Genomic DNA, 21,389 nt, shown 5'->3' on the forward strand with positions numbered 1-21,389 from the left:
CATCCCCATTGGTTGTTGACCACCTTTGCCATCTAGCAGCGGTGGCTAAACATGCACAGTGCTTACAAGTGCTTTTCAATGGAGCTTCACAGGCCAGGATTGCTGGGGCGCTCTGTAACCTCCTAATCCTTGCCAGATTCAATGCAGTACTTATAAAATAGACAGCAATAGTGGTCGGTCTCCTAGGAGACGAGCTGTAAACCGTAAAAAAAAAAAAAAAAAAAAAAAAAAATTTACCAGCACAAGAATGGCTGAAACTTTAGAAAACAATCAATTTGCAAAAGCGCTTATTATTACAAGCACTAGCCAACAACACTCGTCTATGAAGAGTAAAATGACAAATATGACGGGGGAAACGCCTTTAAAGTTAATGGGGTCCATCAACCAACACTGTTATCAGCCACATGACGGATCCGTCTGTGGGCTGAATTTGTGCACTTTGGGTCTCGAGGCTGTAAATTGGTGATAACAGCAGTGATTTACTATTACAGTACTCATGTGGACCTCATTCATGTGACTAGAAGTAAAGACCCACACAGTGATCCCTAGTTCATCCCACCATTAGGCGAGTCACACGATGATGTAGTCCGACACTGAAGACCCCGTTCACAGCCTTGGCGTTGTTAGTCTACGTTCACATTTGCGGTCTGCGCCGCAGCGTCGGGCGCCGCAGCGTCGCCGCATGCGTCATGCGCCCCTATATTTAACATTGGGGCGCATGGACATGCGTTGCACTTGCGTTTTGCGCCGCATGCGTCACTGCGGCGCACGCGTCCGGGCGCAGAGGACGCAGCAAGTTGCATTTTTGCTGCGTCCAAAATCAATGAAAAAAAGGACGCATGCGGCGCAAAACGCAGCGTTGTGCATGCGTTTTGCTGCGTTTTTGTTTGCGTTGTGCGTTGTGAACGTAGCCTCACAGAGCTGTGTCATCTAGACCAGCAGTTAAATGTCACCCTTCACTTACTGTAATGCTGCGATTGTGGATAAACAGCCATTTCTATTCATTGACGTGTCGGGATTCTTGGTAACGGCATTCCAGAGGGCTAGCAGCATGGATGACTTCCTGTACGGGAGCGTTACCCTTTGTCTGATCCCAAGCTAAACAATCACGTTTATGAGATTCCTAGAAATACCTAATAATTTATAAAATTAGCACCACTTATTAGTTACGGTGCCATTTATGATACAGAACTTTTACGAGGCCCAATAGAGTACATTAGCTACAAGGATCCACTGGAGAATAAAGTCCCACACGCAAAAACAGATGACCATCTATTCTGTACAGGGGATTTTCAAGTTTTGGTGCTAAATTATTGTTAAGATGCCACTAGAAGGATTTCAGACTGGCTTACTCCCCTCTGCCCATTGGTAACACATGCCTGTTTGGCGGTATGCGTATGGGGCGGCCAAGAGGAAGGCGTGTGGTCAACAGTTATGGACGCCCTTCTTCAAAGTGTAAATGATACGTTTTTTTCGGCACTTTCTTTTGAGAAACTCCACTCCTATTAAAGTGAATCGGCACAGTACCTGGAAGCCCCCACTACTCAAGTATACAGAGCAGAGCCGGTTAGGCTCTGTACACAGTGTATATCTGCTGGAGCAAGTTGTCTTACTGCCAGACTCTGGACAATGTGAAGGAAGAAGGGGGGGGGAACGTGATCGGGAATGGCTGATCTCCCGATATATAGCCATTTGTATTTAGGTTTTTATTTATATCTCAGTTTTACTTGCAATATGATAAAAAAATAAAACCTAAAAAGGAAAGGAGGAGATTATAGAAGGAATTGCTTGGATACGCTGTGACACCACAAAGATAAGTTGTGCACAAGTTGCAATCAAATCTGCTACAGAGTCTAGATACACAATATTCGTCTGGAAAATCAGAACAGATACCGGCGCGTCACCAAGTAGAAGAAACTGCGGGATTCTCTGGCAAGGATCACTCCTACATGTAAAAAAAAATAAAATAAATAATAATAATGAAAATCCAGGACACGCGCCAAGAGTACTACTGGCTGGCATGAGTCATAAAGCATTCATTTTACATCTTTAGCAACTGAATTGGCTGCTGTAGTACGTGTAATTAATGAACACATATAGTGACAGCTTTACATGATTATAAAAATATGCAATTAATGAATCAGCATTTTCCATCGCGCAGAACGCTCCACGCCATGAAAAGCACTTTATATCCTGTACCTACACACGGCAGTGGGAATCTGTGCTCTCAGCAATCACAGGATCCCCGCTGATCAGGGTCCTAAGGCTATGTTCACACATTGCGTTTTTGAGGAGTTTATTTTTTCCTCCAAGGTAAAACCTGCGCTCTTGGCAGTAAGAAAAGTTAAAAAATAAGATTTTGTAGTTTTTAATGCTATTTTCCTGTGTTTTTGTCAGGGTGCATTTGTCCCTTGTGCATGATGATAAAGTTTAGAGCAAAAAAAAAAAATTCTGATTCATAAGATTTTGGCACAAAAAAACCAAACAAAAAAAAAAGGTGATAAAAAAAAAAAAAAAAAAAAAATCAAAAATGCAACATGTGAACATAACCCAAAAGTTACAATTACATATGTTCCTAAATGGTAAAGGGGTTGTACAGGACATATTGAAATTAGGTTTTGACAAGGAAAGTCCAAAATAAAAAGACACTTTGCATAATCTATGACTAAGCAGAAAACACACACATACTTCACAGGGTGTGGTTTCTTTCTCCACAAGGGAAAAAATAAACTCCAAATTTGACTATTGGGGAAAAAAAAAAAATCTGAAAATGCATTTTTTTTTTTTTTTTTTTTTACAAAGTGTTTTTTATCATGTTTTTTCATTCGGATTTTAGCTCCCTCAACGTCCAACACACGTCTACGGCTGCAGTCAGGCGTCTGCTTTTTGCAGATCACATTATAGCATCAGTCCGTGATTAACAATGTGATGGATGAGAAGCTGTCACTTATGTTTTTCATACATGAAAATCGCTGATGATAATAGTTCTGACACACGGACCAAACACGGATGGAACTCTGTGCACACGTGAAAAACCAGGGACGTCTGAACGAGGCCCAAGATCAACAAAGAGGTCATTTATCATCACGTACAAGAAACCCATCACGACTTGGCCGCGTCATACCCTGCGTCTTGTCAGTTTCCCCATCAGGGAGCCCATTGTCCATGCCAGATGGCACGTGTGTGCCCGGCCAGGCTGCTCACACAGGCGCAGGCTCTCATATAATGGAGAAATGATGGCATCAGTAGAAGCAGTTCGTCTGATGAGCCCTGTAATTGTCTGAATAGGCAATAACTCAGAGCAGCGACAGTCAGATGGCTTCCAACACGGCGGCCTTGTGGCAGGACAGAGTGGACTGATGGATCACTGCGGCCGGACACGGATTCTAATATAGGTGAATAATTGAAAGCATTTCAATCAGTAAGGACACCGGGCGAGCAGGGGCCGAGCACACAACAGATACACCGGCTCTTCTCTCCCCACGTAGTCATGAGCCAATTTATTACTGCACACAAACTTATCACCAGTTATAATAATGCGGAAAAATGTAACAACCCAACGCTGGCAGCCATGCATGTAAGATGATTGACATATTTTCACCCTTTACTCTCCGCAGTCGCAGCACAGCGCCCCCCATCTGTTTACTGGTGCATTTTTATTTTACGACACTCGGTAGACCTATTAAGTGGGGGCTGCCTACAAGTGGACAATCCCTTTAATCAACGAAAAATTGTTAAATCTCAAGCCCATGGGTAGAGAACGCATTCGAGAAGTCCTATCTAGAGCGTGCTGCATTTAGAAAGAAAAGGTTTTGATTATCAGCAAATATTAGCGCGCCAATAAAAGTACTGCGAGTGAATCAAGCCTTATGGCCACTTAAAAAGAAAATAAGAGTCTAGACACGCAAAGTTTTCAGGGTGACTATGTATGTGGGGCTTTCTGACTGTCCACTAATAGATAATATTGATGGGGGTGGGTGGGTGAAGGATTGGGCATGTTGAATTTTAATGTCTGATCCTTTTGCCTGGCAGCAGCTTATTCCCCTTCCCCTATTACACATACAAACTTGAGCCAAGCGCAAATATACGGTATATAGACACGAGAAAAATAAGGCCAAATTCACACCTCCGACATCTGATCACACACTCAGTCTTATAGGCACTGACAAAATAAATCATCCAGCCATTGGGCATTAGGATTGGAGAAGGCTCGGACACATGCACGAAGAAGCAAAGACGGCAATCACACTGAAGAAACTCCCTGTGTGTTCAATTAGGCGTATAACAACCATCATTATATGAAAACCCTTGTTCCTGGGACTTTGCAATAAACTCTTAGCACTTTCCATCTACCGTAATCTGGGAATAGAGAAAAAAAAAATTCCTCCCCCCCCCCCATTCAATTACATTGCGTATAAGATCTACTAAATATCATGATATTGAGCAATAGCAAGATTTCTATTTATCAGACAAGGAATTTCAGCAATTGACTCACTTTAAGGCTGCGTCACACTAGCAGTATTTGGTCAGTATTTTACATCAGTATTTGTAAGCCAAAACCAGGAGTGGAACAATCAGGGAAAGTATAACAGAAACATATGCACCACTTCTGCATATATCACCCACTCCTGGTTTTGGCTTGCAAATACTGATGTAAAATACTGACCTAATACTGCTAGTGTGACGGCAGCCTCATGAGTGGAAACTAGTGATGAGCGAACGTGCTCGTTTAAGTGTTATCTGAGCATGCTTGGATTCTACCGAGTGTTTTCAGCGTGCTGGTCGACAGCCGCAACACATGCAGGAATTGCATAACAAACAGGAAATCCCTGCATGTGTTGTGGCTGTAACAGCCGAGAGACATGCAGCCGCAGGAACTCAAACATATTTTTCAAGCACGCCGAAGACACACTGTTAGCACCTAAGCATGCTCAGATAACACTTTATCAGAGGACGTTTGCTCATCAATAGTGGAAACCTTTATAGGGGCACATCCATTCATGTAGGGGATCAAACCATCTGTGCAAGTGGAAGAGTATACACCAAGAAAGTTATACGGCCTCCGGGCCTCTACATACCAAGCGTGCCTTAAGATCACAATTTCAAGGGGAAAACAATTTTTATGTTTGTCTTTTGTTTTCATACATATTCAATCATGGGTAAAAAAATAAATAAATTGTGTAATACTATATACACCTTATTTTTAGTACACACACCAAACAATCTAGGGCTGCTTTCGTACACTGCAATTTTCAGGCTGCACAACCAATGACACATTGTGACGTTGCCCTTATGGTTGTTAATGGGTTTGTGTTGCGATCTGCATCGTATGGAGATTTCCTTTGAAGGTTGTAAAACAAGACTAGTCTGATGCATCAGCACATTAGAGAGTTTTGGTTTTTTTTCCCCCAATCAAACACTAGCTTTAAAATATTTGGGATTAGTTCCCCCCCCCCCTCAAACTTAAGTTACCAGCTATAAAAAAAGAATAAACAAAAAAAAAAAAAAACAAAACACACACAAACAAGAAAAATTGCGAAGAATAAGGCCCAGGAGGACTAAGGATCAGGTACACAGCGTTAATGAATGATCGGTGGATGAACTCATCTTAGTAAAGATACACTTACGTAAATCACTTTGGACAAAAGCAGATTATCATAGTGTCTCCCATTTAATTAATCAGCAAAACAAGCTGTCGTATAGATAGGATCTGCAGACTAACAGACTTTTACATTAAACATGTCAAGTTGTGCAGCACTGCATTACACCAAGCAGCAAGACTCCCAACAGCCGACGAGTGTATATCGTTATAGGTGCTTATAATAAAAGACGAGGAAAGAGAAACTCTGACCACCATGAGATCACGCGTCATTTACACCGATTATGTATAATGCATACAAAATATACATCCCTTTACCGGGCATCAAAGGGACCAAAAAGGTTATGGATGGATGCATGTATGAGCACACACACATTTGTTCTTAATACTATATGTGCCACGGTTATAAGTCCTGCTGGTTGCAGAGGATCTCAAGACAGTGGTCCAGGTAGATATGCTGAAACCTACTCCTTAGGCCGGTTTCACACGTCAGTGGCTCCGGTACGTGTGGTGACAGTTTTCTCACGTCCTGGAGACACTGACACACGTAGACACATTAAAATCAATGTGTCTCTGCACATGTCAGCGTGTTTTCACGGACCGTGTGTCTGTTTGAAAAACATGGAGACATGTCAGTGTTCATGGGAGCGCACGGATCACACGGACCCATTAAAGTCAATGGGTCCGTGTAAAACACGTACCGCACACGGATGCTGTCCGTGTGCAGTCCGTGTGCCGTGCCGGAGACAGCGCTACAATAAGTGCTGTCCTCCCAGCTTGTGGTGCTGAAGCCGCCATTCATTTCTTCTCTTCAGCAGCGTTCGCTGGAGAGAAGGAATGAAAGATCATTGTTTTGTTTTTTTGTGTGTGTGTGTGTGTTTAAAATAAAGATCCTTGTCACCACCCCCCTCCCACCCCCTGTGTGCCCACCCGCTGGAAATAAAATACTCACCCAGCTCCCTCAATGCTTCCTCTCAGCGCCGCAGCTTGTCCTGTATGAGCGGTCACGTGGTACCGCTCATTACAGTGATGAATAGGAGGTGCCGCACGTGTGCCACAATGATGTGCCACGTGAGCACACGGACAACTACGGTACCGATTTTTCCGGTACCGGAATTATCTGGACGTGTGGGACAGGCCTTAGCATGAGCAACTCATAAGACTTGACTGATATAGCGCATCAGTCATAATAAAAAAATAAATATTTTTTTTAGAGGAATACAAACACCTTATTTCCTAAAGTCACACAGCATAGAGGCTGTCAGTCAAGCAGGAGGAGGTGGCGCTGGGTGGGGAATAGAGCTGGAGTGACAGAGGCTTCAGATCTACAGCCTCATTTGGATATCAATTAAAATGCTGGTTTCTAAGTAATGAAGGAACGAACTGGCCATGTATTAAGGTGAGGTATTACTGGACTTTCTTAGGAAGAGCTACTGTACTTCAGGAGTGGGGAATCTTGGTTTCTGCCAAGGGCCATTGGATATTTATACCATCCTTCGGAGCAGTGCAAATTGCGCGCTAACTCAGCCTACAAAGTACGTCCTGATGCTGAAACTGGTGTCCGGACGTAATCATCCATTGCAAACTACTCAGCGTTCAGCAGTGAACAGTGTATGATCACACAGCAAGAAGAAATTAATGGGCTAGCGGCCATCAAACCACAGCTGCCAGTCCAAGAACTGCGGTCCGCGGGGCTGGATAAAAGGTCGTCAAGGGCTGTAAGCGGACCATGGGCCTGAGGTACATGCACATATAAATAGTTTGGGGGTGAAATCCTTCTGACAGATTCTCTTTAACCAGAATAACGAACATTAATCAACTGGGCAGTGCAGATGAGTGACTTTTTGTTTTTCCCCACACAAACCGAATCTGCATGTGGGAAAAATAAAAAAAAAAATTCCAAACATGCACTCATTTCTTCTATATTCCAGGAAAGCCTTGCCAATTCAAGTCTATGAGCGTGCAAAAAAAACAACGGATTCCATATGTGCAGCATCCGATTTTTTACCCATACATTGTAATACAGGAAACTGTAAATCATCTTGAAAATTATTCATAACTTGCTGTAAAAAAATTTTTTTTAACGGATTGCATCATATGACAAGTGAGAAAAAAAGTCATAGTTACTCACCGATAACAGTGTTTCTCAGAGCCCATGACAGCACACCAGAGAGAGGGGATCCGGCCTTCAGGGACAGGAAACCTACAGGATAAAAGGGCGGTACCTCTCCCCTGCATCAGTTTTGTTTACAGAGCATCGGAGGTCCTCCAGGTTAGTCACAACAACAAAAAATATACAATTTTATCATATTGCTTAACAAGTAAACACCGTGTCTATATGAAAAGGCACTTCACACAAAATAATGTGCTCACCGCACACGTGATGAGGGGGGGAATAAGTAGGTGCTGTCATGGGCTCTGAGAAACACCGTTATCGGTGAGTAACTATGACTTTCTCAGTCGCCCATGACAGCACACCAGAGAGAATTGCAGAGATATATTGGTTAGGGAGGGACCACAGCCTGCAGAACCCTTCTTCCGAAGGTTAGGTCAGATGAAGAGGCTAGGTCTAAACGATAGTGTCTGAAAAAGGTTGAGGGTGATGACCAGGTGGCCGCCTTACAGATTTGATCTAATGGTACCTCTGACCTTTCGGCCCAGGAGGTCGCCATAGCCCTTGTAGAGTGGGCCTTCAGAGTAGGCTTTCTCACGGTTCTTCTCAGGTACCGTCCAGAAGGTTCCCCGTCAGGGACAGGAAACCAAACTGATGCAGGGGAGAGGTACCGCCCTTTTATCCTGTAGGTTTCCTGTCCCTGAAGGGCGGATCCCCTCTCTCTGGTGTGCTGTCATGGGCGACTGAGAAAAAGGTTTTTTTTTGCTTGGGACGCGGACAAATTTTTTTCTCATGTGAACCTAGCTTTCAGGCTCATGCAGACAAGCTTATAAAATCAGATGTGTGCTGTCCAATATTTGATCAGATAGCTCAATAACACGAGTCAATGTGCTGCTAAGTTAAACGATTTTTCTTTCAGCCCGACTGCCCGTAAGAAAAAAAACAATTAAATAAAACATTGCAGCACTACTTCCGAGTCTCAGATAAGACTCATCCACTGAAGTCTATGCGTACGTAAATAAAAAAAAACAATATGCGAGTATGAAAATAGCACACAGAGGCAAAAAAATGGACATATGGATGAAAAAATTAAAATAAATAAACTGTCTGAGTTTTCTGGAGTAAACTTACTTGTCTGCAGGGGCGCTAAGGGTGCTTTCAGATTGCAATCGGTGTCCCCGGGGTGGGGGGCATATGTCCGAAACCCTCAGCAAAACGGGGTCCGGACTTATTACAGTCTACGGCCCTGTTGGCCCATGAGGCAGGCAGAGCAAATGTGCGCTCTGATGTGCATCTTTTTCGGGAGTTTACGCCTACTGGAGGTGAAACATCAAGATGCAATCTACTACGTCTGAGTGGCCACCTTCAGTAGGTGTATACTACCAAACATGATGCCAGTCAGAGGGCACGTTCTATGGCCTGCTGGTGCACAAGTCCGGACCCCATTTTGCAGGGGATTTTGGATGCATGCCCTGACAGGGACACCGAACGCAATGTGAAAACACTCTTAGGGCCACTAAAGACAAAGTTGCAGTTTCAGCCAGAAAATTCAGACTTTTTTTTTTTTTTTTTTAAATGCAATCAAGAATCCTAGTTTGGGGTCAATGGACTGAAAGGATATATTAGTATTTCATCAAGAAAAAAAAAACAAATACCTACGAAAAATTCACCAAGTTAATAACAAAAGCACATGGCATAAACAAAACAAAACAAAAAATAAAAATTTACATGTGCACAAGCAAGGCGGTGGTAAACATAAGATAGGCAGCCATTAATCCTACAAATAAGGTCGCGTGCACACGTTCAGTATTTGGTGAGTTTTTTACCTCAGTATTTGTAAGCCCTAAACAGGAGTGGGTGATAAATACAGAAGTGGTGCACATGTTTCTATTATACTTTTCCTGTGATTGTTCCACTCCTGGTTTCAGCTTACAAATTCTGAGGTAAAAAAAAAAAAAAACTCAAAATGTGAACGTGGCCTTAGCCCCGCGTGTAACAAGTACGAGGCCTACAAGTGCGCTAATCAATTTACTACACATACTGGGTTGTCATGGTAACGGCCGCATGTAAAAAAGGCCGTAATGGGCAGAGTTATAGCTCCACCGTGGTTATAATGTCTGTGTCTTCTACAAAGCGCCAGATCAGCAGCATAATATATTATCCATAGTAAACCATTTTCATAAAGCGCTGCGGCCATACAAAGCACCGCGTCCAGGAAAGGCGTACAGACGAGTAGGTTTACTACCCATGAATTATGCAGGCCTTTTTCCACCACTGAAGTCCGCCACCAGCGTACAGTATTATATAAGCAGCTGCCTGCCCAAATGCAAATGATGTTTTAAGAACAGCCAGCTGCTCGGCATATCATGGAAATGCAGCATGGTGCTGGACTACAGAACAGATAATGTGGGATTATCTCAGACTATCCGGCGCTGAGAGAGCCAGGTCAATAAATCGGAAAAGAAATAAAAAAAATAATAAATTTTAAAAAATGCAATAACGCTTTGTACACGCAAAGGGTTAAGGTAGGACGATGATGGAAATTAAAGCTCAATGAATGTTCCGAATCCAATGACAGCTTCCAGGCGGAGCTCACTCATTCCGGCTGGTGTGGGTGCTAACCAGCAGACTGGTAAAGCAGAGCGCCAGGGGAATAATTACATGGGAAGTCATTCATTCCAAAGCAAAGAACGAAATCATAGGGAGTTTTGTATCGAGAACAAAAATAATCCCAAAAAGGAAATAACTTGCCGATAGAAAATACATAAATAACATACACCGAGCAAAGTAGGCCTCACACCAGGCCAACAGAACACATCTATAGGGAACCAGTCACCAACCATGGGGCTATTAAACCACCAGGATCAGAAATGTCTTTTTAGACATTTCCTTGATTAAAACGCAAATTGAGGGACTAATTAAAGTTCTATGTCCCTGCAGTACCACTCTCAGGAGTCATCTGGGAGGAGCTGCTGTGGGACTAGTCACGGTCTCCTCGCTGTTTGCACAAAAATGTAATTTCGACCTAATAAAAATAATCCAGTATCTACTCAGTAGGGACAATTCTTGAGATTAGCGGGGGTCCCACTGCAGAAATCCTCTATGATCGCCAGTTCAAGGAGCCAGTGACCCTATTCTACCCTTAGGAAGCGCTGAATGTCGCTTTATTAGCCCTTTTAGATGTGCCAGTCAATGCAACTTAATGAGTGCTGATCGACTATAGAAATCATTTGGCGCTAGCTTATCAAACAGTGATAGGGACAGAAGGATCAGAAACGCAACTGTTCAGTCCCTATACAGTTTTCGGCAGCACATCTTTTTACACGGGGCAATGTGCTGCCGATAACACTTTTTCTGCCAGCATATATGATCCGATCACCTGATCAACAAAGGTCTTGCTCGTTTGTAAGGTGATCGCATAATAGTTTATTGATTACTCATCTAAATGCACCGTAAGTCGATGGAAGAAGATCTACGCTGCACTCACGACCATAGACTTTACACTGATATGTTACATGCATGACCAGCTGCTGTGTTCCATATGGTGCATCCAGGCCCCCCATACTAGTCATGGGTGGGGGGGCGGGTCGTAATAACTATCTGTATACCGGAAGAGGTAATTTAGACCCCCTCTAAATTATGTCTTACCCACCACATGCAGTCAGTGCAAGATGGGCCTGGCAGGATGTCAATCATGAAGGAAGCAGACAACTCACTACTGCCCGAATGTCAACTTTAATATCTCCTTATAACTTCGATTTTCTTTCTGGACGGGGGGGGCATGACAAAGTCATTTATGAGCCATGTAGCACCTCCAGGATAGTTTAAGAACCATATTTTTGGTGACACATTCCACCACATCTGGGATCCTCTTCATTAGTGCTATGACTATCAATATACCAAGGTCAGGAGCATTTTCCACCAGAATAAGGGCTCAGTATTCATAATCCCAACTTCATATTTACATAGAGAACACTAATAACCACAAAGGATAAAATGTACCTTACTTGTCACTAGTATTTCAGTACAAACATAAACCCAGCCGCCATAAGTTACCATACTTTCCACAAGAAGGCCCCATGCACACAGCAACGCGATCAGCACAGACCGCAAAGAAAAGCTCTGTGTGACGCTTCTGTAAAATTTATTAAAAACAATATATGTTGGAGAGAAAACCTCCACATTGTACGTGGTGCTGTAAGGAGAAAATAAAACAGTATCAGTGCAACTAATCAGACACATGCGGGGGGCCGTAACATGCAGGAAGCAGACTGAACCCTCCGACTTCAGCAGGACAGGGCACCGAACTGACATGAGAAGGGCTGCCAGACTCTCCCTCTACTGAACATATCTGACGGGATCAGGCATGCTGAATTTCAACATGTGTTTTTAATATATACATTATATATATTTTTTTTTTTTTTTTTTTTTTTTTTTTTTTTTTTTTTAATCAAGAATGGGGACATCTGCAAAACATTTGAATAAAATCCATATATCACTCACATGCATTGTGGGGTCTCTGCAGCACCTGTGCATGGGATTAAAGGGGCTAGCCAGTTTTAAAAACACCAAGAACATGATGTCAGTAGTAGTACATCACATGGTGGCTGCAAAGACTCTCTTGACTACAGAGGCCACATGCTGCCTGCTTGTAACCAAAGACCTGCAGATCACCGGAGCATCGGCACTGAACAGGCAGGGGATACATTATTTGGGCAGTATATTTTGTATTTATTTTTTCTAAAAATTATTTTAAGAAATTCCAGCTTAATATATCAAGAGGCTTGCGATACCTCTAGATGTGGATCACACAAAGCCATAGGATTTTTTTTTTTTTTACATCAAGATTTTTTTTTTCCCCTCAAAAAAAAATTAAATAAATAAATTAAAAAAAAAAAAATGAGTATTTTACCTGCAATACATGGCACAATTACCGAAATTCACACAGCAATCACATCAATACCCACATGTACAGACAAGTATTTCTATTTTTGTAGACAACATATTTAGAGTCATAATAGGATCGTCCTGTATGATCTGGGACAGAATAAAAACCAGGAGTGGGTTTGAAATGTGGAAAAGGAACACATTTTCCCGTGGGCCCCGATTCAGATGTCTGTTTTTTTCTTGTACATGAAGGAAAATAAAAAAATATTTTTATCAGTGTGCTGGATCCAATTTTTATCTTTTCTTGGTCTATGTCAATTTTGTACCATGAAACCAGATGGCATTCGTGTGCTATCAGAACTATTAAAAGATCCCATCGATTCTAAAGACATTCAGATCAAAACTGGACATGTCTACACTTGGGTCTGGAAAAAAAAAAAAAAGCGACAGACATGTCAACAGCCACAGACTATAATGGGTGCGTGTTCTGTCCATGAAAAATGCAGATAGAACATGTGTAACACACGCATCTGAACAACGTTTTAGGCTATGTGCACACATCAGGATTCTTTGCAGAAATTTCCTGAATAAAACCGGACTTTTTCTGCAGGAAATCCGCATGTGTGTGTTTTTTTCACATTTTTTGTGCGGATTTTTTGCGCTTTTTTCCGAAGCTTCCCAATGCATTAAATAGCGGGAAATCCTTGAAAAATCTGCAAAATTAACATGCTGCGTTTTTTACCGCGATGCATTTTTTTCGCGGAAAAAAACGCAACATGTGCACAAAAATTGCGGATTGCATTCTATTAATAGAATGCGGTTTTTTTCGTGTTTTTATAGCAAAAAAAACGCACACAAAAAAAAGCAAAAAATCCAGAACGTGTGCACACAGCCTTATACTTTGTTTCTGTTCCACTTGTTTTGACTTATGCTGTGAAAGCATCCAATTTCAGAAAAGTCATGAAGAGGAGGGGACCACCAGATGTTTTGGGTTGTGTAGGGTTTTTTTTTTTCCCTTAACATGTAGAAAACCCTCTACAACCAGAGACACGTGACGGTACAGCCTGATGCCACTGACTTCTACGACTGCAGGATTACATCTCAATACAACCTGTAATTTGCATAGATGTGAAGGCCAAGCAGGTAAGTTAGCCCCCAAGAATCTTTATGCCAACGTTACATTTACGGCACTTTAGTGCAGTCTGTGCCCCTGTTACCCAACCCCTAAATTCATACATGTTACGACGCTACTGATAAATCTCCCCAGGTCATGTGAAGGGAATCGCCGTCACACAACCATGACCTCCAAAGCGTGAAGTATGGGATCACACAATATAAGAACAAGCTACCACACAGATGACCAGTGTGCGACCACTGTACAAAGACTTTTTTTTTGTGCATTTGTATTGTATCCACCTGTCCGGTTTTTACATCTAACAGGAGACCAAATACAGTTTTTGGTATTGATGTCAACAATGGATCCGTGACAAAGGTGTTGGACTTTCTGTCGCAGGTCAGAAATTGCACGTGACTCACTTGCAGCGGTCTTCAATACAAGTCACACGCGACTTCGATTTGTGCAGGAAAAAAATAATCTATAAAATATAGTCGCAAGATAGCAAGTTGCACCGATGTTTTGGTGTCGCCTTATCTGTCTTTTTCTGAGCTCCTCTCAGCTGATTTATTGCCACATCAAGGTTGAATGTGCAGGGAAAAAAAAACAAGTCTGTAAAAGCCAAAACATAAAAAAAAAGTTTAAAAAAAGCCAAAATATTTTTATGTTTTAAAGGAATGCTTACAGCTTCATCACGTGCCAGAACCACAGGCGGCAGTTTCAGAGTCGGGCTGCGTTATTGCAGCTATGTACTGTATGTTTCACACTTAAAAGATTGGCCGGGGTCTGTAGGGAGAGACCCAACTAATCGGAGGCCGGTCCCTACCCAGCTCCCATAGACTGGCCGGTCGCTCCCTATGGGTGTGTAGGTAAGGCCTGTGCCCAGGGGAGTGTGGAGGAGACACATGGACCCAGATTCATCATTGCTGTTTCTCCTCTTTTCTGGAACAATTTCCTCCTTTCATCTTTCTACGCTTTGTGCCATTTTTTTTCAGTTGTGTCTACATCTTCTGGGATTTTTTTCCCTTGACAACTTTGCTAATCCAGATGATTTAGGGTACGTGCCCACGATCAGTAAACGGTGAGGGATGGACGCGGCATACTTAGGCCGGTTTCACACGTCAGTGGATCCGGTACGTGAGGTGACAGTTTCCTCACGTACCGGAGACACTGACACACGTAGACCCATAAAAATCAATGCATCTGTGCAGATGTCATTGATTTTTTGCAGACCGTGTCTCCGCGTGCCAAACACGGAGACATGTCAGTGTTCGTGGGAGCGCACGTATTACACGGACCCATTAAAGTCAATGGGTCCGTGTAAAACACGGACCACACACGGACGGTCTCCGTGTGCAGTCCCTGTGGCGTGCAGGAGACAGCGCTACAGTAAGCGCTGTCCCCCCCACATGGTGCTGAAGCCGCCATTCATATCTTCTGTGCAGCAGCGTTTGCTGCATAGAAGATATGAATAATAGTGTTTAAAAGAAAGATCTATCTGTCCGCCGCCCTCCCCACCCCCTGTGCGCCCCCCCGCTGTTCTGAAAATACTCACCCGCCTCCCTCGCAGTGTCCAGTGCTGGCCACCCCTTCTACTGTATGCAGTCACGTGGGGCCGCCGATTAGAGTCATGAATATGTGGCTCCACCTCCCATAGGGGTGGAGCTGCCTATTCATGACTGTAAATGAGCGGCCCCACGTGACCGCATACAGTAGAAGGGGCGGCCAGCACAGGAAGCATCGACAGCCAACGAGGGAAGCGGGTGAGTATTTTCAGAACAGCGGGGGGGGGCGCACAGGGGGTGGGAGGGCGGCGGACAGATAGATCTTTCTTTTAAACACTATTATTCATATCTTCTATGCAGCAAACGCTGCTGCACAGAAGATATGAATCGCGGCTTCAGCACGATGCAGTGTACCACACGCGTGGGTACCACACGCTCCGTGTGGTACCCACTCGGCACACGGGCGGCACAAGTGTGCCGCATGTATGGCCTACGTGAGCTCACGGGCACACGGACACGGATAACTCCGGTACCGATTTTTTCCGGTACCGGAATTATTTGGACGTGTGGGACAGCCCTTATGCAGCGTCAAAATTGCAGCGTCCAGATGTTACAGCACAGAGGATGGGATTTCTAAAAATCTCATGTCCACTATGCATCCACAGATGCCTGCGGATCACCCGCGGAGACGGACATGCGGCGTCTCTCCAGACAGCAACATGTCAATCTCTCTTGCTTAGATGGTAGTCTCCACAAGATAAATTTCCCCCATAGAATGTATTGGACGCGGTGAATCTGTGCGGTTCAGTGATCACATGTGGATTCACCTGCGTTCAATAGACGGCAGCTCTTTGGACGCAGCGGACATGTGCTGCTGCTTCTGGATCGTGGGCACTCGGCCTTAGACAAATTCAGAAAAAAGTGTGACTTTCACCAAATGTCACCTCTCTCTTCTCCCTGCTTGGAGAAGACTTAACTTGATGAGGTTTTTTGGCAACTTGTTAAGGATTTGCGACTTTCGGTGCTAAAAAGACAGAAAAAAAAAATTTAAGACAAAAATAAAAGAAATTTTATTTTTTTGCTATGATGTACAATAACAAATTGTTTTGTGGTACCGTGTTAGCCAGAAAAATCAATGTGAATACTTTTCTGCCCAATGATGACAAAAGTATTCTAGGAGTGATCCCTTTATTGGCTAACCAGAACAGAATGTGTTTGCTTTCTGGTTAGCCAATAAAGGGATCACTCCTAGAATACTTTTGTCATCATTGGGCAGAAAAGTATTCACATCGATCTTATTTTGCTGCGAATTCATGAATCGTGTGCATCAAAAAAAGAAAAAAAAAAAAAGGAAGTGACTTCAGTGATTCACAAATTATGAAATGGGGGCCATCATCCCCGGGGCGGCTTTTAATGTATGTGTTCTCTTAGACACTGCTGCAATAACGCAGCCAATGTCCCATTCATGCGGATGTGGTTCAAGCAGCCGGAATCTGATGAGATGATCCCTTTAAGAGAAACAAAATTCCTGAAAGGCGGACAACCCTTTAAATAGGTCCACGGGAAGTAGACTGAAGGCTCATGCTAATGTACGCTGGCCACTAGCACCCAAAATTCTCTCCTTGAGATGCAAATGTCATACAGGTCATGTGACTTTCTATCCCCTTACATACAAGTCTATGGTGCTTGCTTCCATTGACTTCTATAGGCAGCAAGCATCCTATGACATTATGCAAAAATAGAAAGGCTGAATGGATTTTTTATGGAACCCCACAGACAAATCACTGGGATACCGGTGCCAGCAGCAGCTGTGCCCCAAGGACAGGAGCAGGTGAACCCTTGAGGTGGGCAGAGGCGCACACACACTGCCCCAGCAGCACAGAGGATGTCAGTGACACAGCTGCAGGCTCAGTGCACACCCCTAGCGTCCCCCTGGGGTGCAGGACGACATTGCAGGCCCTGACAGATGAAGCAAGGAAGCACAAGGATGGCGAGGACTCAGCAGCAGCTCCCGCGCATGCGCCCTCCGGCGCCGGTGGACACTAGGAGGCAGGAAGAGCTGGCAGCAGCAGACAATAGGAAGGTTCCTAGGACCCCCATCGTCCTCATCACTCACCGACACGCAGGGGCTGGAGGTCGTGCTGGGGGTCGGGGATCGCTGCACTGTAACCAGAGCCATCTAGGAGGTGATGAAGGAACACGAGCGGGCTCTCATTATCATCCCATGGAATAATGGAGGAGGGCGGCCGGGGGTCCCGCTCACAGGACGGTTCCTGGGAAGTACTCCAACGCCCACTATCCTGCGGCGCTGCCTCAGATCCCCGCAGACCCGCCGCCGCCTGTCCCCACACTGATAGGAGAGGCAGCAGCGCTGTGTGTATGTCCCGGGCGCGCATGCGCACACTGACAGCCGTCACTTGGCCACACCTGTTTAACCCCTGCAGCGCCGGAGCGTAGTGCGCACCTCTTATCAGTAGTCATTAATTACCTATAGATTTCCTTTTGTATGTCGTAACTCTGATACTGACGTCTACGTATAGTCCATGAGCCAAGAACCAAATTTGACGATATCGGTACCAAGCGGAGTGACTAATTCTCTTTGGTATTTTTAGGTAGATGCATGTCTGTAGTTTATTTTTTGATATGATAGCCCTTACATATACGTAGCTTATTAACCCCTTCAGCCCTAGGCCTATTTGTACCCAAGTGCCTAAGCCAATCTGACCTGTGCCACTTCATGGGCTAATAACTTTGGAACGCTTTCACCTATCCAAGCCATTCTGAGATTGTTTTCTCGTGACATATTGTACTTCACGTCAGTGCTAAATGGGAGTCAATATATTTTACCTTTCTATATAAAAAAATGCTAAATATTCGGAAATTTTGGAAAAATCGGCAATTTTTTAACTTTGAAATTCTCTGCTTTTTACAAAAATACTGATACCCCCCATAATAGTTATTAATTTACACTCCCCACATGTTTACTTCATATTGGCATCATTTTGAAAATGAAACCTTATTGTTTTACGACGTAATAGGGCTTATAGTTTTATGCGCAATTTTTCACATTTACAGCAAAACCCACTTTTCAAAGGACCAAGTCACTTCTGAAGTCACTTTAAGGGGCTTACATAACAGAAACCACCCATAAATTACCCCATTTTGCAAACTACACCCCTCAAGCTGTTCAAAACTCATTTTTAAAAACTGTTAACCCTTTAGGTGTTCCACAGGAATTTTAGCATGAGCCAAGAACCAAATATGACGATATCGGTACCACCCGGAGTGACTAGATGTAGTATTTGTAACAAAATTTAATCCAAGTTATGTAAATACACACTGAACATGTCATGTGCATATATATATATATATATATATATATATATATATATATATATATATATATATATATATGTTACTCCATAATATCTTCAACATCGGACTCTGAATCTGACTGTTGTTCTACTGGCTCGTCTTCAGTACCCTTGTTCTGGCATGTCTGTAATCTGCACATGTCTGTGCACTTCAGGCCATTGCTGAGGCAAGTACACTGAGGAAGTTCACATGACCGCACACACTTGCAGGACAGTAGCTGTATAATAGCTTCTGGTGCTGGTGCCCCTTGCATCCACTTGACAACAAGCTTTCCGTCGTTATCTATCATCCAACCGCAGTCTGTTGGGTTTGCAACCCATGGCTGGCTCTGCAGACTTCTCCTCCAGATCGCAGCCTGGTAGTTTGCACGCAGTGCATGCATGAAAAGGCAGTCCTGGCAAGGAGGGAGTTGACTTGACTCTACCACTCCACGTCTGGCACAGAACAGCTGATAACGGAGCCTGTTTACCTCAGTTGTTTGGGTAGTTGGCAGGTACATGTGGCAGGTGATTTCCTGTAACTTCTCAAAAAGTTCGGTAGACACTTCCCATGAACGACCAACTTCCTGAAAGGCATCCTGGTATGTCTTGTTCATCTTCAACTGCTTGAGTGTCGTCATCTTCCCACGGCCAGCGAATGCACTGACGGTGTCACAGCCTGTAAATGCATGCATACCAATCAATGAATCACATACGCTGCCTCCCAATGTTCGGCTCAGAGTGGTGATATCCAGGAATCTTGTCCGGTTCTGTGTACCGCATTTCTGGAACAGGTGGGATGGGATTTTGTGGCACATGCCCAGACACAGGACCATGACATCAGTATCCTCCGAAGTGATGATGACCGACTTGTAACCAGATTCTGCTGCATGAAGAGCATGGAGAAGGAGGCGTGTGTCTGCTTCTTCTTGATTTGACTTAAGGTCAGCAGCCTCTTCCCACTGTTCTTTGGTGATCTTAAAGCAGAGCTGCTCACATGTGACATACAGCTCCTTCTCCTCAAGCTTCTCCCTGTGGTGTTTCGCCTTCCATTCTTCTACCAGAAACTTTATGAGACTTGCCTTGTTGGAGGAACTACTTAGAAGCTTTTTCCACTGCTGGATGTTGTGCCCATGTTGAATGTTCTTGAAATGGATCCCTGTGCCTTCATATCTGTTGACTCTTTCTGTATCTTTGATGGATGTCTCCTTGTAGACGTCAAAGACAATATCAATGCGCTTGCTCTTAGCACCCTCATGGATAGCGCGACTCATTGCTGTGCCTGCTAGCTGGCCAAATGTTGCATTGTTTCCCTTCAGTTTCTGAACCAGGCTCATCCCATCAATGATGGTTGCAGAGGGCTCGGGGATCACTTCTGCAGGACGAGCATTCCTCTCCAACTCCCTTGCGAGGGCAGCCTTGTTGGTCTTGCGGATAGACCCATCACCATTGGCAAGTGCCCATGGCAATGGACCCAGGGGATGAGTCAAGACATCACTCATTTGTAGCTTTCTGTTCTCAGCTACAAGTATCATCTGGCCAAATAGGTTTCTGTCAGCCTTCAAAATTACCTCCTTGCCAAGACCTTGTCTGCGTGTCTTCATTTGGATGTTAGAGAACGTTTTAAGTTTGTTCTTCGTCATCTTGTCATGAAACAATGTAGTTGGCTTATCGGTACCCAAACGCTCATCCTTGAATGTTTGATATGCATCCTCTCCTATACTGTATGCCCCTTGAAGGTCTTTGGCTACATCTGGTGGTGCTACAGTCGCTGTTGACAAACTGATAAGTTCACCATTATGCTCTTTGTTGAAGGGGTTCACCCAACCTGTCTCCAGCAGTTGAACGAAAGATTGGACATCGGCTTCATCTCTTCTAATCCTAGACACCTGTAGGTCTGAATGGCTGAAGTCAGTATATTGTTGGCCTACCAGGGCCCTCAGCTGCCTCAAGTACATACTGCGGTACTCTGATGTCAGGTAGAACCTGGAAACAGCTCCAACTTTGAGGCTGAAGCCTTTTGTGCCCCCTGGTGTCTGGGTGTCTTTGTTGATTGTCTCTTCAATGGTCTGGTCCACAGGAATTCGTCCAAAAGGATTCTTGCTACCGATCTGGACCGAAAAGCCACCTTGCATGAAGTATTCATGGACCTCTGGGTGTTCTATGGGCAGCCGAGACATTGTGGCATAGTAATAGGTTAGGTATCGGGCATAGTTGACCTTGTCATAGGCAAAACACCATGGTATCATCTGTCGGATTGCTCCTAGGTGAAGCATCCAGTTGCCTTCTCTTGAAGCTCGAACCAGGGCCAGCATGGTCTCGACCATGTCCAAGTATGACATCCAGAATGCTGAGAGTTGTTCATTTCTGAGGGTCTCAAGATAAACTTGAAAGAGCTTCAGGGTAAGTGTGCAAGATTCATTATCCAAGAGCTTTTCGAAGGATCCCTGCGACACACTGATGCGAAAGTTTGTGATGTTCTTCAGTGTTTCATCCAGATGGTGAAGGTCCCTTGCATGGTTTTCTTCTAGCCATGGAAGGAAGTTTTTCCATGCAAGCCTCATAAGTGCTTCATAGACCAGCTTGTGTAGTCTCACTGCTCTGTTGTACCTCCGGCCGTCCATCACTCCAGACACTGATCCTTCAGCGATTACACCGGATTCAACACACAGATCTCTAAGGCCTGCATCCTGAAATCTGTTCCCTATGATAGAGAGGAGATTACAGATTGTGTGGAAGACACCCATTCTAATTATAATGTTCTTGAACTTCTCCTGTTTCCAGATAACCTCGGCAGCTTTGGCATAGAGTGCTTGAT

At 44.0% G+C, this 21,389-nt stretch overlaps 2 protein-coding genes across 4 annotated transcripts in view; one reads left to right on the forward strand and one right to left on the reverse strand.

Annotated features, from left to right (window-relative positions):
- SSH2 (slingshot protein phosphatase 2) overlaps positions 1–17,663 on the reverse strand; it is a 231,569-nt gene extending 213,906 nt beyond the window's left edge. The window contains exon 1 of one of the 2 annotated variants that reach the window (XM_077294281.1): positions 17,335–17,663. In XM_077294281.1, coding sequence (XP_077150396.1) covers positions 17,335–17,397 — 63 coding nt within the window. In that variant the 5' untranslated portion in view covers positions 17,398–17,663. The remainder of the gene's footprint in view (positions 1–17,334) is intronic. The other variant, XM_077294278.1, reaches the window with a different exon arrangement.
- EFCAB5 (EF-hand calcium binding domain 5) overlaps positions 17,298–21,389 on the forward strand; it is a 112,238-nt gene continuing 108,146 nt past the window's right edge. For both annotated transcript variants that reach the window (XR_013223707.1, XM_077294282.1), the window contains exon 1: positions 17,298–17,404. The gene's annotated coding sequence lies outside the window, so the exon portion shown is untranslated. The remainder of the gene's footprint in view (positions 17,405–21,389) is intronic.

This window comes from Ranitomeya variabilis, chromosome 3 (genome assembly GCF_051348905.1).
Source record: "Ranitomeya variabilis isolate aRanVar5 chromosome 3, aRanVar5.hap1, whole genome shotgun sequence".
In the NCBI taxonomy this organism is placed as follows: Eukaryota; Metazoa; Chordata; class Amphibia; order Anura; family Dendrobatidae; genus Ranitomeya; species Ranitomeya variabilis.